Below are 18,042 nucleotides of genomic sequence, written 5' to 3' on the forward strand. Positions count from 1 at the left end.
TTTTAATTTTTTTTTTAATGAAATAATTGAGTTGGAAAGATTAGGATAAAAGAAAATCGCCCGGACGAATTAAAACGCGACACGCGTCCAACATCAGAACGTCCCTCTCTCCTCTGACGCGTGGCACGCACGCGCCTGTCGGTGCCCAACCGACGCGTGCCACGCGTCCCACCACGGTCCGCCTGGGTCCCACAGCCCTGCCATTTCTGCAACAAACGCGTCTTGTTGGCGCGTGTATGGCACGCGCCTGGCATTCACCAACCAGGCGCTGCCACGTGTCACCGCGTTCAGGTTTAAGCTGTGTTGAAAATTTTCAACACCTCTCTCCTCCTTTCAACTTTCAACACCACATTTCAACACCATTAATCACCCATTTCAACATTCAACTCCCCCCTTTACACACCATTGCTGATAGTCTGAGTAAAAGGTCTAGGCCGTGTTTCTTGGATTGCGTGGCTGACTTACTATATGCGGCAATCACTGACATACACTGCCTTGGTTTCCTCATCTTCATCCCTATTTTGGACTTGCATTGTATACTTGGAATGGAATGGATGGGTCGATGGGGTACATAGTACATACTATGCGGTTCATGAGTCAAATTCAAGTTAAATAGTCGGTTTTATTTGGTGAAAAATAAAATAAACATTAGATTACCACACCTTCCGATCAGTTATTACGGATTGTTTAGATTCAATTTGCATAGTTACGATTTTGTCGAGTTAGTTAATATATGTTGTTAATTTAGAAGGAAATTCACACAAAAAAAGATAAGAGGATGTGTACACGCTAAGATTTTTAAAAAAAATTTAAGAGAAGATTAATTTGTTTTATAAAAGATAATTTAAAGAAAAAGTAAAGAGAAAAGGCAGAAACCCTAATGCAACATTTAACCTCCTTTAATCTGAATCTTCAACTTTAAATCTTGTCGTAAAACATGGATGAAGCGGCCGGCCACAGGAAACAAACGCAATGAAAGATTGAGGACATAAAGAGAAGCTTGACAATGACCATGATATCATTGTAGAAGAGGAGCCCGTGGCAGTCACTGATGGCACTACGAGGAAATTGTCGAAGAAAAAGTTATATTCATAAAAACCCTAGAAATGGGTGGGTGTGGATGGGAAGGGAGGGGCTCAAAACCGGGTTAGAGTTAAGAGCATTGAAAAAGATTAAGCGATTGATGGAGTAAAAAGAGGAAGGAAACAACATTGTACCGAACTACTAATGATGTAGCTAGTTTCAACCCTCTCTTTTTGAGCAATTCTCCGACTTTGACCAAGGAAGGACGGGCTAGCTAGCGGTGGCGGCTACTGGTTAGGTGAGTAAGAGAGCTAGAGGGAGAGGTTAGAGTTTTTTTATTTCATCTTTCACCCTTGAGTTGACTACCTTTTATATCCTCACTCCTTCAAAGCGAAATTAAATGGGTCTGAGTTGCGTGTAATATTCTTTGTGTCTCACTCTCTCATAAGTGAATCGTGACATACATATATTTACTTATGTCGTTTCGGTTGGTTCGGAGCCAAATTCTAAATCCAACCGCCTCAACTCACTTGAGCCTAGATTTGCATACTACTCAGGCCGCATCTAGCTGACCCGACGGTAGCACGAAAAAACTTCACGGTTTGTTCAGTTTCAACTGGTCCCGGGGTTTGTTGGACACGAGACACCCCTACTACACATACTGATAGATATACATATCTCTTAGTACTAATTAACTCTGTCCGTGATATTCATTATTTTGTTATTAAGATGCTAACACATGGGTGAATTGTGATAACTAGTTATATTTATCTTACTTTTATTGGTCAAACCTAAAATCAAAAAAACTAGTTTACGCGCGGATACGTACCCTACCATACGGGTCAATATGGTCAAAAATAAAATCCATTCAATTCAATAAAGTGTCTCTTATATGTTGGAAACTTGGAATTGATTAATGCATCTTTAATTTGTATCCCCTATTCCCGGCCACGCTTTGAATGGTTTTATTAAAATTAACGTCACATCTACTTATGCATTCAGAAATGTTAGGAAATGCAGTTGTAGATTAATATGAACATGACTAAGATGGGAGTCCACGGTCTTCAAGCATGTGTTGTACTGTATATATATATTTTTTCAAGTTTGCGTTAACAGATATTTTAATTTATGGTCAATGTCATATGTTTTGAAAATCAAAATATTTCGTCAAAACCAATAAGGTTCAACACGGACAATAGATATTTGAGTTCTTTAAACATCTAGTTTAATATTCATGTTTTGAGTAATGTGTATAAAAAATGACATGTACTAAGAAATCAATTCATTAAATATAATCTGAGCCTCAAAATCTCTCCTAACTGCCGATATACCTTCAGAGAAAAGATGAGAACAACATCAAATATCATCATCCATGCGTAGACACTGCTCAAATTTAGGTAGGTATACATACTCGGGTATGATGTGGCTCCAAGTATACGAGAGCTTTTTTTTTGAAAGTTAGGATACGAGAGCTACTCTTCTAGATTTTGACTTGGACTTTTCATAATCCTGTTCTTTTTTTTTTTGAAAGGACATAATCCTGTTCTTATTCTCTAAACCTAATCAATATTTTTTGTTTATAGTAAATAACTACAATTATCATTCGCCGGTTTTTTATTAGAAATTTAATTTAATTAATCACTTTTGTTCAAAAGCCGCCACGCTTTCATACATCCTTGAATATCCATCCATGTAGTATTACTAGACTTGCTTAATTTAATACGAGTGAAGACCAAACAAAATCAGTAATGAATGGTTTGGTAGTCAGACAATTGATAATTTGTAAGTATAGAACAAAAAGGACGAACATTAATTTTTCAATGTTATCTTCTCCTCATTTTCAACGTTTCTTTACCATTTCAAATAGCAAGGTAACACTAAATTTTAGGTGTTCCCATTTACTAAAAAGAAACTCATTTCGCATTCATAAATGTTACCCCATACCTTCCTCTTCAAACGAACTATGATCAAGGGTTTAAATTACATTGAAAACTTCATAAAATTTTAAAGCAAATAATGCCGTGGAGGACGGGGCAAGCAAATAATGACGTGTTTGCCTGCGTTTTAAGGCATGTCGGTCTGTATTAGCTAGCATGAGACATGCATTACATTATCTTTTGACAATTCCTTCTTGTCGTGGAGTTCCTATTCTTATTCCATTTGAAAGAAGAAGAAAAAACTATTAACGAACCCAATAACACACCACTACGATGACAACATACTCACAGTTTGTTGGTATATCATTCACAATAAGCTAAAAAATAATATATACTATATATCTCATTCCCAAATAGTGAAAATATTTTCAATCCTTTCATAGCATTACTCACTAACTCTCTTGAACGTGGGATACGACGTCGTTTCTATCTCCCCATCTCCCATCAACCCTAGCTGGCTTAACGTGTTTCCTCTCCCCTTTCTACCCACTCCGTCGTACCATTCATCAGCGTGAAGTTGAGGCTTTCCTTTCTGTTGCCGGTTGTTGTTTGCCAGACATGGTGGAACCATTCACGTCTCTACATCTCAAACTCTCCACTGTTCATTCGTCATTCAGCAGTGTTTTAGGTTTGAATCCATCAGTGTTTTGGGTTTCCTCTCCTCCTCTGTAGGGTTCTCACGTTTTCTGATCCAATTGATGATGGAGGATTTCATCACGTTGATGATGGCTCCAATGGTAATATGAGTTTCCTTTATCCAATTCTTCACTCTTTCATTAAAACCCCATTACTAAATTGATTGTACAAATAGTTAATCTACCAATATTCAGTCGATTGCTACTTGAGCTTTTGCACTACGAAGTGGTTACAAAATATTACATGGCACAAACTGTAATATTACCAGGGAAGGATTGACTACCTTTTTACCTGTCTGGAGTGTTGTTATGTGTATTTCTCAATGAAGGAAAATAACAGCTATCCTTTTAAAGGGATGCAGGGGAAGATTACACACCAGTTGTGACACCTCTTATTGCTAAAGAATAAAGTTATTTATGTTGGTTTATGTTGAGTAATGGACACTACCAGTCGTACTGCATCTTCAACCTCACTTGAACTACTTTGATGCTTTGCAATTCATTATTTTCTATTTGATATCCTGTTCTGGAGCATTATGTTTTGGGGGAAGTTTCTACTTCAGTGGTATGCTATCTTGATGGTGCTTGTGATAATTGAGCTTTAGAATTATTATCAATCTTAACATCTATATTTTAATGAAATCTCACTTCTACCTTTTGTGCAGATAACTGGTTTTCCTTTCTCTCTATACTCAACCTTTGTGATTGAGGCTCGTCATGGATTTAATAAGGTTCATATCCTCCTTTCAACTTCAATCATCTATCTCTTATTTCATCAATCTTTTTAGTCTGCAGCTTTTGAGTTTGATCTGACATCTCATTTTGCTAATATTGATAGAAGTGTATCTGTTGTAAAATTCATATATACATTGTAACATTTGTTGTTATCTATCATACAACAAACACCATGTCTATTCTTTAAGGACATGATAAAAGGAATTTTCCTTTATGTAATAATTGGTTCACCTATTGTTGTTGCAATTATAATAGTACATATAAAATCTCAGACTATTGGAAATAATTGTCACTTATTTAAAAACTTAGCTTTAAGTAATTAAATTTGTATTACCTACCTGTTCTTGATTTAGAGTTACTTTTGGTTGTGATGCTTTGATGCATCAAATTTAGAGTTATATATAGTTTTGCTGGCAATGTTATGACAAAAATAATGGCCCTAAACACTACTGCCCAAGTAGTTTCCAACTCTCTTCTTTGGTTTTCTTGATTCCATTGGTTGTGAGAAAAAGGGTGATCACAAGGTTTTTATCCAAGTGTTGGAAGTTTAAGGATCTTTTAACAAGCCACAGTTTATGGAAAACCCAACATTGCTTGAGTTTTAACCTATGTTGCAAGCTTTATTAGTTTCGTTGAATAACATATGACTTATTGGCCTTTTCTAATTTAACTATGACTATGTCGTTTCAATTCAGATGCTTGCTTTAGACTTTAGACAAATTGAGCTCAGGTACTTGAGATCTTTTTGGCATGATATCAGAGTTTTTTGAATTCAGCTACTTGCTTTAGGCTTTAAAGAAATTAAACTTATGTACTTCAGAGCTTTCTGGCATGATCTCTATTCAAAGGAGATCATTTCTTTTTTATAATTTTTCAATATAAGGGCAGTCAGGGACTGCATGGCTGATAGCTGAAGTGAACTGAATTTGGTTAATGAACTTGATTCTTTCTTAATCTAAGATGCTATGTGAGTTTGGTCCGTGTGACATGTGCTTTTCTTTCTCAATATGATACACTCTTGAGGTGATAATGAACTATCCCTATCTTTATCAAATTCAAAAATGGTACTTATTTCAATCTCTTATCTTTATTGAGTGTAAGACGGGGATATTTCATGGTTGCAAGAAATGCTTCTCAAGTAAAGCAACAAAAGAGAAGCATTTCTTGCAGCCATCTTGCTCTCACATGGAAGTTTGATTTAGATTTTTTATTTGCTTTGCTCTCTACATCAGTTCCATTCTTTTTTTGTGAAGAAATAGTTACACCCTTAAAAATGAGGTAGACCAAAAGACTACACACCAGTACGCAAAGCCAAAAAAAAGGAGAACTTTGCACGTTAAAGACTTCTGGCCTCTTCTTCCTTGCTTTGTGAAATTTTTATCATTCTGAACAATTAGTTTAGCTTGCTGAACTGTATGGACTAGAGTTTCCCTGTATTTTTTATCGGTGGAATTTATTTTTGTATTATGCCATCTCATAAAGGGATTGTGGCCCTTTCACCTAATCCTCTGAGTGTTCGTTTTAATTTGTGGCCCTTGCAACATCTAATGCTCAGAATTATCATCTACCATCTATGCTCCATAAAAAGTTGACTTTGATGATATCAATCTATCATTCTTTGCCTTTAAGCCTACAACAAATGCAGGCTCCTCTTTTTATCATGATGCTAGAAGAAAAATAAGCAAACCATATGCATATAATTTACGTGCTTGGTGGTTATAAAATTATATTTTTATGTCACCTTGAATTTGAAAGAAAATATATTTTAAATTTTATTCCCAACAGGGTCCATCAGTTCTATCTAGAACTCCTCAAGTATTTCTGGATGAGTATTTACAAACCATTCATGAACATTGATGTAATCCTGCAAACAAGAACTTGAATTACAGATCCATTAAAACAAAATTTATGGAAGATACTTATGTGAGTGAGATCTTAAACACTAACCTTGCTCTCTTTCAATTTAACAATAAACGATTCTTCATTGTCCCAAAACTCTCTTATGCTATTGTTCTTCATTTTGCAATTTTCTGGAATTTTCTTTTTACCACCGGAAGAAACAGATCAAGTGGAATGGGTTTTTAACTTTCAATCGCTCCCTATTTATACATGCAATATGTATTCAATTTTTGTTTCAAATCACTTTTAAGCAAATCAAGAATCTGTTTAACAAAGAAATAAATGATTGTCGTATAATTCAATTCTGGTCAAAAATATAAATAGTATATTTGAAGTTTTTTTACCCACTGATTGTGAAATGGAGAAGGAATTATAAATATTGTAAATAAAATAATAATTTATTTGTGGAAAATAATAATGTATATAATATTTTAATATTAATCATTAAAGAAATACATAGAGAATCTTATCATTATGCTATAGACCTCAACCAGATTCCTTATGCACTCCATGTAAAGTTGTTTTCATTGTGCCAGTGAATATTTTGGGAACACAGTTTTGTTGGTCAATAATTCATTGTTCTCATGGTTATCACAATCTTTTTGAATATTGATATTTGTCTTAACTATCCCCCAATACCCATTCATGCAAGCCATCGTCCAAACGTGCAAGAAAAAAGGTACCGTCCAAGACTTTTTGCTGAACACCTCCTAGAGTTTCATTACTTTGGTGGCCTTTTTTGTTTTTGGGCCCAATGTAAACTCTGCAACAGTATTCAAAAACCATCTCCTATCAGCCATCCCTAACTAGCCCAATAGCCTTTATTTCATATGTTACATTATTTTGTTACTTTCCTTGCCATTTAAATCCAATATTGTGCATAACAGGAATCATATAGAGTGTGTAGCACATTTCAAACTGGAAAACTATCCAATTAATCTCCACACTGAAAATAATATGTAAAAACATCAATAGAAAATAATTATAATCAGTAAATACGTCATTATAGTATTCCTTATATATCAATATTGATCTATATTCTCTCAAAATAATTAGTATATTATTTGAATTAAAATCTCCCGTGCATAGCACGGGTAAACGGGCTAAAAACTAGTATATATAGAACGCTGTCTAAATTGTGTGCGTTGGAGCCTAATTGACTAATTCTAATGTACATTTTAAAAAATCACATATACCACTACGGCACTACCGATATTTGGGTCAATGATTCCTATCATCTTTTCTTTATTTTTGGGTCAAAAAGATTCCTATCATCTTAACTTATATATAGGGGGTTAAATTTAACACCCCAACCAATAAATTTCCCACCCTACTTAAAAAATTTAAACCCCAAAGTACCTTCTTCAAAAAACAGGTTTTTTGGGATTTAGTTTTTCCGGTTTTAGAACCCGGAAGCCATAAAATAGGTTCCGGGAATTAGTTCCCAAAAACTATTAATGTTCTGATTTTGAGATTTCCAGGTTTTAGAACTCGAAATTAATGTTTAAGGCGTTTCCGGGATTACAGTTCCTGGAGTCTTCCGGGATTTAAAATCCGGAAGTTTACTTGCATGGTTTCCGATTAGAGCTGTCAATATGGGCCAGCCCCGCCCATATGGGTCAGCCCGTATGGGTTGGGTTGAAAACGGATTGGGTTGTGTCAACCCGGGGTCTTAACGAGCCAGGAAAATATGTACCCAACCCGGCTCGCTACGAGCTCGCGGGTTGGCGGGCTGGCTCGCGGGTTGAGTGAAATAAATATAAAAATAGAGAAATTGGATTAGAAAATGTTTAAAATGTTATAAAAAAATAATTTCAAAAAAATACTCACGGAAATTGGTATGAACACATAAGAAAGAGGTTTATCAACGCAATTATTTTTATCTCACATTTGAAATATAGAAAAAGAATTTAGTTTACAGGATTTAAGAACACAATTATTTTACTGTCACATTTAAAATGAGATAACTAATATAATAACAATAAATAAAACACAAAAATTCGACTCAAATTTAAAGAAATGAAAATTTCTATTTTTCTATCTAAAAATAATCCATAAAACTAACCTAGAATTAAAGATAAATAAAATAATTTTTTAAATAAAAAATAACTCTAACCCGACGGGTTGGCTCGCTTGACCCGCGGGTTGGCCCGTTTAACCCGTGGGTTAAACGAGCCGGGTTGCACTAACCCAAGTTCTTTCCTAGCTGAAATTTAACCAACCCAACCCGGCTCATTTAGCCAACCCGTCGAGCTGGCCCGCGGGTTGAAACCCATATTGACAGCTCTATTTCCGATATTTAAATTCCCCGAATGAAACACGACATGAATTTCGGGATTTATAAACCTGAAAGGTACTACTTTTAGGGATATTTTGGACAATCCTCACTTTAAAGTGAAGTGTTAAATTGGTTGATAGGGGTGCCGAATTTAACACCCTAACTTATATCTATCAAGTAAACTGAAAAATCACTGACTTTTTTTTTTGTTTTTCTAAAGGAATCCATATTGGGCCAGCCCAATAACCTGTACTTCTATGGGCCAAAGCCCAAAGAACATGCCCATTGTGACAATCAGCCCACTTAGCCAATGGATGAGACAGGTAAGCATCTTAATCTATCCACGTCGTTTCTAAGCAGATGATAATCATAACTGCTGCTTAAAACTGCAGCAACAACGTTGACACCAGCCACATCAACACATTTTCGACAATCCCACATTGTTTTCCTCGCTAATTATCCACCATGTCGGAATCTAAGTCCACCACCATGTCAGGTAAATGGGGAACCCAGTTTAATTTTCCAGAATCATTGATTTGCAATTGCTTGCATATACCAGATGTTTATTTTGCAATATTGTTACAGATTGGTTCCATTAAAAATAGGATCTGATTTTAATTGGAATGGAGTGTTTTTTACTGTGTGTGGAAGTAATGGAAACTGAGATGATTTTGTTGTGATGTTTTTCTGTTATTGGTTTTAGAAGGAAGAGCACATAGTTTGCCTGAAAGAGCAAAGGAAAAAATTGAGGCTATATTGCATCATCACAAGTCTTCATGCCATCATAAAAGGGAAACTCATGGATTGGATGATAGCATTAATGAGAACACCTCATTGGATGATGTTAGGGCTCCCAATGTGTTTGAGCGAGCAAAGGAGGAGTTTGAAGCCCTTGCTCAAGTGTTCCATCACAAGAAAGAGGAACCAACTTCTGATATAAGGTTGAAATCAATCATAATCTCAATTTTAGAAAAGAGAATCAAAATCAAAATTAACTGGTGAAAGTAGGTTGTTCTGTTGGCAGACTCTGATTTTTACTTGTTTTACTTTTTGGTGATTAATAGGGATGGAAATCAAGTGGCTGAGTCAAGACATAAACAAGAAATTCCAAGCTCTCCATCATCAGGTAGGTACATGTTAGTTACTTTAAAGGAATGTTACATTTTCTTGCTGATTTGGAGATTGTACACATGTGAGATATGTGTTAATGCATTCTTTATAGTGCTTGGCAGTTGGCATTAGAAATGTGGCCTCATCAATTTTATGTATTGGCTCTTACTGGACTCATAGTCATGGGTTACTTTATTATGTGGAATGCATTTATTTGTTTTGGCAATGTTTTGAGGATCTTTTAGTTAGTGCATGTTTGAAAACTCGTTCGAAAATCACGGAGGCCAAAATCTTGGTGGACAGAAGCAACTTACTTTAGCTTTTTCTTCTATCTACCATGATTTTTACTTCACCGGGGTTTTGAACGAGTTACCAAACATGCATTTAGTGGTTTCCTTATCACTTATCAGCTGACTACATACATGTTAGTTTATGTAGAATGCATTTTTTGTTTGTTTTGACTATGTTCTGAGAATCTTGTAGCACATTCCTGCCAGTCTCTCTCGCTGCACTTGTTCCAATCTTCAATCATGGGTTGCTGGGTTTTGTGATGCTAGTTCAGAACCAATAATTTGTTGATTTAATATACGGAATTTTGTATTGGCAGAAACGAAAACAAAGGCAGAGAACATATTTGTGAAAGCTAAGGAAGAGATCAAAGCCATGATACACCATGATAAGTCAAAACACCATCATGATAAAGAAACTCATGGAAGGAGTGATGATATTGATGAGAATACCCCTACCAATGAAGTAAAGGGTCCGGATGTCTTTGAAAGAGTGAAAGAAGAATTTGAAGCTGTTTTCCAAGCAATACATCCTAAGAAAGAAAGCTGAAAATTTTCCTTCCTTACCATATACAAAGATGTTGAATTCAGTAGAGTTATGTACATTATATAAGCAGTATTCATGTGTTTATATACTTTTGCAGTGTAGTGGGTGTTTGGTTTTAGGATTTGCATAGGATTTGCAGTGTAGTGGGTGTTTGGTTGCAGGTGAAGTGATTTTCCATCATTTCACCTGCAACCAAACATCCTGTAATCATAGACATGAAAATCTCTCACTCCACCCTGTGGTTTTCCTTGTGAGAGAGGTATAAATAACTGATGTTCTCTGTTACTTGTCTTCTTGAAGAGTATTAAATTTCCTTTATCATTTCACAATTCACACATTACTGCTTGCTTAAATCAGACTAAATATTATTGCTAAAATCAACATGATTATCTTGTCAGATTGGAGCCTACAACTACAAATGCTTGCTATCTCTCATCAGCAAACTCCGTTTTACAACTTTGTCTAATCTAATCAAGTTAAGGCTAAAAAACAAGTGAGCCAACACCGATTGCTATGTTCAAATTACTGTCCATGTAAAACAAGAGCCAGAAAAGGTCCCTCAAGTTGGGATATGCATAAAAACATTAATACATGAGGACACAGAATGTAACATTTTGGAAAATAATACATGAACATCTCAAGTCAACCTCACACAAAAAAAGAGAAAGAAATAGAAGAAAGAGAATTTAGACATATTCTAATTAATGTTATAGGAAAAAAAAAGCAAGTGAAAATGAAATGGGAATAGAAAAAGGAGAAAGGTGAAAATGAGATAATCAAGAAAGTTGGTGTGGAACATACAACTTTTTCAGTGTCTCAAAAGATAAAGATTCATTAGAATTCAGATTCTGCAGCCTTTATCTGATAGGGAAAAAATTAATGCAAAGATAACTGCTGAACTAATACTGCATAGGAAACAAAGCGGTGGTCGTGATGATGAACTAATGTTGACGTTTATCCCTTGATTTTTTACGTGCATCTTTATCTCAAGCCTTTGTTTCCTAATGCATACAGGTAATTGCTGAACACATACTTAAGAGCACGACCACACATATAAAGGGCCGCAAAGGGAATATTTATCAGCTCCACTCCCAAAAACGACTTTGCTTCATAAATCCATGTTATGCCAGACAGCTGCTTTTTAGTTCGTTCAACATTCAATCATCTACAGATTCTAGTTCTAGTTCTACATACATGATACAACTCTTCTCTCTTCTGACCTCATGTTCTTCTCTCTCTGCAACCCAATTAGTAGAATTAAGCTTAAACTTGATAATTGGTTGTATCTAAACTCTATCAAGCGGTTTAGAATTCGATTTTGACGATTTTAATTCTTTTAACAAAGAATTGAATTTCACATGATAAGTGAGTTTGTGTATTGTACACGCTTCAAGTCAAACAAACAGACTCTTTTGCTAGGAAACATATTAGAAATGAAAATGTAAAATATTCATGTAGCTGTTACAAAATAACTTAAGCTTTTGAGGATTCTTGGTTTCTGACATCAATCCCATGCGGATTCTCCTCTTGAATTTCATGCACTTTGGATATGCATGCCTATATACAACATTCCTAAAGGACGCACCCTCATCCTCTTTATTTTCTTTAGGCCTTGAACTTGCTCCTACCCTGTTTCAAATTTCTGTCTCTGCCCCCCCCCCCCACACACACACACACACACAGTTTCTTCTCTGTTTTTCACTCCCTGTCATCAAATGGACTTGAGAAGTGGTTTCTCGGATTCAAACGAATTCAGCAACGGCAGTACCATGTACAACAACAGCAGCAGCAATGGTGAAGCCCGTTCCAATAATTCTTCAGATATCACCCCACTGAAGCGCCTCTCCGAGAACCTGGGCTCAATCTTGGAGGCCTCCACAGCGTCTAACTTCTTTGCCGATGCAAAGATCGTGGCCGCGGATGGCCGTGAATTGACCGTGCACCGATGCATTCTGGCGGCCAGGAGTGGTTTCTTCAAGGATGTGTTTTGTGCGAAAGAGAGGAGCACTGTGATGCTCCAAATGAAGGAAGTGGCTAAGGATTATGATGTTGGGTTGGATGCACTTGGAGCTGTTCTGGGTTATTTGTATAGTGGAAGGGTCAAAATCCTTTGCTTAAAGGTGTTGGTGTTTGTGCTTGTGTTGATGATGATTGCTCCCATCTTGGTTGCTGGCCTGCTCTAGATTTTATGCTTCAGCTGCTCTATGCTTCCTCTCTATTTTGCATCATTGAGTTAGTTTCTCTTTATCAGGTAACAAACCACTTCAAGAAATTACCGTTTTCGAGTAAAAAATTAGCGTCGGCGCAGAATCCAATGCTATTTTTTGCTCTTTAGCGTCAGCTAAACCAACGTGATTGGTCAATTAAAGTGCTTCAATAGTACATTTGTTAACAAATCAAGCTACAATCTGCCTTTGGCAGAGTAAACCATATGCAAGTTCATTTTTCATATGCTTCAACAGTAGATTTGATTACTTGTTGCAGGGACATCTACTAAACATTCTTGACAAGGTGGCAACAGATGACATTTCAGTGGTTCTCTCTGTTGCAAATAAATGTGGTAAAACATGTGACAGGTTGCAAGCAAGGTGTACTGAGATGATAGTTAAATCTGATGCTGACATTATCACTCTGGAAAAATCACTGCCTCAAACCATAGTGAAACAAATCATGGATAAACGTAAAGAACTGGGTTTAGACAGGCCTGAAAACCTCAATTCTCCGGATTACAAGCATGTCAGCAGAATACACAGGGCTCTGGATTCAGATGATGTGGAATTAGTAAGGTTGCTTCTGAAAGAGGGACATACTACTCTAGATGAGGCCTATGCTCTTCACTATGCTGTTGCATACTGCGACGTGAAGACCGCCGCTGAGCTTCTTGATCTTGGACTCGCGGATGTCAACCACAAAAACCGTAAGGGCTATAGTGTGCTGCATGTTGCTGCCATGAGGAAGGAGCCTAAGATTATAGCGTCTCTCTTGACAAAAGGAGCTCAGCCTTCTGAGCTCACTTTGGATGGTAGAAAAGCGCTTCAGATTTCAAAGAGTCACACCAAAGTTGTGGATTATCATAATAAATCAACAGAAGAAGGAAATGCATCATCATCGAAAGATAGATTGTGCATAGAGATATTGGAGCAAGCTGAGAGAAGAGAGCCTTTACTAGGGGAGGCATCTCATTCTCTTGCTATGACAGGGGATGATTTCCGTATGAAATTGTTGTACCTAGAAAACAGAGGTATTTCCTCACGTGTTCATAATCTTCACTCTTTTCCCTCCTTTTATCAAAAATGTTTTATAAATCAGTAACCTGAGGATATAACTGATGATTCTTTTTTCTCAGTTGGACTTGCAAGGCTTCTGTTTCCCACGGAAGCAAAGGTTGTGATGGACATTACTCAATATGATGGCACACCTGAATTTCCAACACCAGACATCTACCCTCCAAACATAAGTGGTTGCCAGAGGAAAACTATGGACTTAAATGAGGCACCTTTTAAAATAAAGGAGGAGTATTTAGCTAGGATGAGAGCACTGTCTAAAGCTGGTAATTGATGTTTCCCATTTTCCCCTTCTTTCAACTATGGATAGTTGCTATTGGATTCTGACTTCTTTTTTGCTTTTATTGATCAGTGGAGGTGGGGAAACGTTTCTTTCCTCGTTGCTCTGAAGTTTCAAATAAGATCATGGATGCTGATGACCTATCTCAGCTTGCATGTATGGGTAATGACAGTCCTGAAGAACGAGTAGCAAAGCGAAGACGGTATATGGAACTCCAAGAAGTTCTTAACAAGGTCTTCCATGAGGATAAAGAGGAGTTTGATAGATCTGGCATCTCATCATCATCCTCTTCCACGTCAAGGATAATTTAGATTGTGAGTTTGTGACTAGAGGGTCTTGGCCGCAAACTGCTTCGAACTAGCTCATGCTAACAGCTTTTTGTTAAGCTTGTACTTGCCTATTTGAATAACTAAACCTTATCAAAAACTTCCTTTCGGTGGTTATCTCAACACAGGGCAATAAGATCCCACCAAATATTTCAGTCCAAATTCCATGCTCGGCTCAGGAGAAGACGGATGCTGAGTCGAGCATTGGTTATTCTGCATCTATTCCCACAGATCTCGCCTATTTTGTATGAAGTTATATTGAGCAAAGAAGTTAATACAACTCTACCTGTTTATACTACAAAGTTTACATTTTTTCTATACTCAACTGGTTATTCTGCATCGTATTGTTTTGTTTTCTTCACCACATTTGAGTATAGAGTGGCCTGCAGTACACTTCATTTTGTCTCATAACAAACTTCTATATTCAAATATGAACTAACCTGAAGAGGCAAGTCGAACCCTATAAATGAGACAACTAGAGGCCATTTTCCAGATTCAAAACTCATCCTCCATAATTTACAACTGAACCTGCATGTGCATTGTGGTCTATGGCTCTCTGCTAGTGCATAAACCAAATCGATTTCACCTCATACCAAGTTCTAGCAAGTAGCAACAACCTGCTTGAATGCAATTTCTAACAAATCTAAATCTCTAGATTAATTTACTTCAAACCAATATTGCATCAAATAAAATTTGCAATAATGATGAATTCATACCAGGTTACATGAGAAATTCCCAATAGAAAGCTCTTCCCACCGAATCATTTGAACAGGGGAAAAAAACCAACATCATATTAACAGGAGAATCAAAACCATCCTACATATATGCTGATTCTTAGGGTTGATTTGGAGTCATTCTTAACAGATCAAATAGATGAAAAATGTACTACTTTTACTAATGGTAATCATTCATCAGCAAAAGTTGTGCTCTTGTCACATGACATAAGGGAAAATATACATTAAAAAAGGGAGGAATGAAAGAATAAAAGGCAATTAGGTTTACCATCATCTAAGATAATTTAAACACGACCATGATCTGCTGTACTGCTAGAAACACAAAATAATCAAATAAAGCACTGTATGGCAACGGGTAGGATCGGGCACGGGTTTTACAATTACCAAACCCAAACCCAAATCCCAGAACCCAAACCCAAACCCTTATGGGCGATAAAATGAAATCCATGCCCAAATCCATTGGGTTTCGGATTTACCCGAAACCCAAACCCAAACCCATTAGTTACGTAGCAACTCAATCCAGAACTTACTTTCATATAAAAAAAAAAGTGAAATTCATATAAAGAAAAAAAAAACAAATACTATTCATCATCCTCATCCATCACTAAAGTGAGACAACAATAGTTTAAAGTTTACTTTCTCAAACATACAAAAGTACAATTAATCATCAAACACTAGAACAAAGTTTATAAATATATATATGTATGAGGGTTTTTTTGTAATTTTATGTTTCGGGTATCTTTGGGTTCGAGTTTGGGCGGGTATGGGCACGGATTTAACTAATACCAAATCCAAACCCATAAATGGCTACAGTAACGGGCAAAACCCAAACCCAAACCCAAATCCAGTTAACTCGGATTTTGCCCGTCAAATCGGATCGGGTTCGGGCGGGTACCCATGGGCTTGGGCAAAATTGCCATCCCTATGTAAGATATTAAGACATGAACTGGAAGTCAATTGTCCATTTTAAACTTCCAGTCTTGAACAAACTAGAAAAACATGTTAAATGAATTTCTAAACAGCCAAACCACAAAATTCTCAGATTATATAAATATCATCACCGACATGATTAGAGTCATATTCGTCGGCAGTCAGCATCAGCAACGTATAGGATAACCAAGTTAAAAAATTCAATCTATGAGCTAAGCAAAACAAAAACCCTGAAAGTATAGTCATTCAATGCAGAACCATGACAATCAACACTAAATCATAATATGCATAAACCACAAAAAAAAAATCACTCCATAATTAGGATTTTTGGTGAATAAACCAACACCAACGTTACCCAGATACCCAAAATGAGATAGCAATCCAATGACTGACCACTATGCAAGAATTAAGTGATCCAATTCGTTATGAATCAAACAAGTTACAACTGACATATCATTCATTCAAGATCCAAAATTTAGACAATTTCCATTCGAGTCGAGTCAGCTGACATATCCACTTATTCTGGATAACATTTCAAAATTCATCAGCAAAAACAAACAAGCAAGCCAACCAGAGACTCCAACTACATATATTATGCCATTAAGGAACAGAGCCAAAACTAAATAAACTACATTTGCTAGTTGCTACAAGTCCCAGAAAACCAAAACTAGCATTCCATTAATTTAACAACAAGATAGCCTAATCAGTTCATATAAAATTCAAACAGATGCAATTACACCTAACATATATTCAACAGCTCAGAAAAATTGGTCAAAGCCTTGCCTAGCATAACCCAAAGTTCTTATTGTCTTCAATGATTTTCACGTGCAAGCAAGCAATGCCATTCATTCTTGTACAAGTTCCTTGTCCTTGTTGCTGTTGGAACTAGTAGCAGTCTTCTCCTGATCGATAACACGCCCAGTTAACCCATCAACAGGACGCATATCACGCGGTCCACCTTTCCGCCCCATGGCGACAGTCGGCGGCGGAGGAAGCAACCCAGCCCGGAATAGAAGACGCTCTACCGGCTCCGATGGTTGAGCTCCAACAGAAAGCCAATACCTAAAAAAATTGAAATGGGGGGTGAATCAATGGTATCAGGGAGATGAAAGGAGAGAGAGTTTGAAGAAATTGGCACTGACTTACTTGACTCGATCGAAGTTGAGACCCATTCGTTTGCCACCGTCTTGGACTGGTAAAGGGTTGTAGTAGCCGAGGACTTCGAGGTGCTTGCCGTCTCTTGGGGATCTGCTATCGGCGGCCATGACGCGGTAGAAGGGCTTGTTCTTGCAGCCGAATCGAGATAGGCGAAGTCGAACCACCATTGTTGGATTCAAAGCTTCTTCTTCTTCTTCCTTTTTCCCAATCCAAACGCAGTTTTGCACTGGGTTCTGGTTCTGTGTGAGGCATTATAGTGTTGGTGGGTCGGGTTTTAGGATATTATTATTTCAATTTTTTTAATACATCGGAAAACAATATTATTATTTCATTCGATTCATATTTCTATATTTTTTTACTTTTAAATCGGAAAATTCGTTCGACAAGTTTTAAATCACATATTTCATTGTCGTAAAATCAGTCTGATTCATCACATTGCATATAAAGGGAATCGAAACCCCTTTTATGCGAGTTCTCATCAAGGATTATTATAAACTCAACGAAGTTTCTATGGTCTTTTACCTTTTATGTAGTATTGGTCCACTGTGGAAGGCTATGTGTTGACGCATCGCTACTACTTAATTAATGGTTGGCTAAAAAGCACTTTTGGCCTATGATGTTTTAAGTTTGTGCAAATTCTGCCCCTACTCTATTTTTGTCGATAATTCTACCCTCAATGTTTCACAAATGTGCACAGTCTGTCCCTCCGTCAGTTTGACGTTAAAAAATTAACGGAAGGGGCTTAGTTGACACTAGCAATGCCACATCAGCATCTATGTGGCATGGCACATCACTAATTATAATCAGAACTTGAAAAAAGAGGTGAGGGGGAATCAAACTCAATTTGGAAAAACAAACCCTTTACCAGTTGAACTACAT

General features: G+C 36.7%; 3 protein-coding genes and 1 long non-coding RNA gene across 4 annotated transcripts; 3 read left to right on the forward strand and 1 right to left on the reverse strand.

Moving 5' to 3' along the window:
- Positions 1–3,222: 3,222 nt before the first annotated feature.
- Positions 3,223–4,616, forward strand: LOC130726690 (uncharacterized). Its single transcript, XR_009014944.1, has 2 exons — positions 3,223–4,160; positions 4,261–4,616. It is a non-coding gene; the product is annotated as an uncharacterized LOC130726690 (long non-coding RNA).
- A 4,252-nt stretch (positions 4,617–8,868) lies between these two features.
- Positions 8,869–10,786, forward strand: LOC130726644 (uncharacterized). Its single transcript, XM_057577946.1, has 4 exons — positions 8,869–9,003; positions 9,211–9,448; positions 9,572–9,633; positions 10,225–10,786. Exons 1-4 carry the CDS (start codon positions 8,973–8,975, stop codon positions 10,452–10,454), a joined length of 561 nt encoding a protein of 186 aa, XP_057433929.1. The 5' UTR covers positions 8,869–8,972; the 3' UTR covers positions 10,455–10,786.
- Positions 10,787–12,132: 1,346 nt separating this feature from the next.
- LOC130726021 (BTB/POZ domain and ankyrin repeat-containing protein NPR1-like) lies at positions 12,133–14,459 on the forward strand. Its single transcript, XM_057577227.1, is given in 5 exon segments — positions 12,133–12,556; positions 12,559–12,702; positions 12,936–13,692; positions 13,798–14,001; positions 14,088–14,459. Coding segments are annotated over 5 exon segments (1,734 nt in total). The 5' UTR covers positions 12,133–12,166; the 3' UTR covers positions 14,327–14,459.
- Positions 14,460–16,444: 1,985 nt separating this feature from the next.
- On the reverse strand, positions 16,445–17,413 carry LOC130726022 (30S ribosomal protein S16-2, chloroplastic/mitochondrial). The gene is made up of 2 exons (XM_057577228.1): positions 17,152–17,413; positions 16,445–17,067 (listed from the first exon to the last, which is right to left on the reverse strand). The coding sequence occupies exons 1-2, from the start codon at positions 17,328–17,330 to the stop codon at positions 16,851–16,853; spliced, it is 396 nt and encodes a 131-aa protein (XP_057433211.1). The 5' UTR covers positions 17,331–17,413; the 3' UTR covers positions 16,445–16,850.
- Between the last annotated feature and the right edge of the window lie 629 nt (positions 17,414–18,042).

Source organism: Lotus japonicus, chromosome 6, assembly GCF_012489685.1.
Source record: "Lotus japonicus ecotype B-129 chromosome 6, LjGifu_v1.2".
NCBI lineage: Eukaryota > Viridiplantae > Streptophyta > Magnoliopsida > Fabales > Fabaceae > Lotus > Lotus japonicus.

Bases quoted from the DNA above. Each gene is read 5' to 3' on its own strand.
- LOC130726644 (XM_057577946.1), top strand. From the start codon at position 8,973: ATGTCGGAATCTAAGTCCACCACCATGTCAG. The intron at 9,004-9,210 runs GTAAATGGGGAA...TATTGGTTTTAG, and splicing joins TAAGTCCACCACCATGTCAG to AAGGAAGAGCACATAGTTTG. The intron at 9,449-9,571 runs GTTGAAATCAAT...GGTGATTAATAG, and splicing joins GAACCAACTTCTGATATAAG to GGATGGAAATCAAGTGGCTG.
- LOC130726022 (XM_057577228.1), bottom strand. From the start codon at position 17,330: ATGGTGGTTCGACTTCGCCTATCTCGATTCGGCTGCAAGAACAAGCCC. The intron at 17,068-17,151 runs GTAAGTCAGTGC...CAATTTTTTTAG, and splicing joins CTCAACTTCGATCGAGTCAA to GTATTGGCTTTCTGTTGGAG.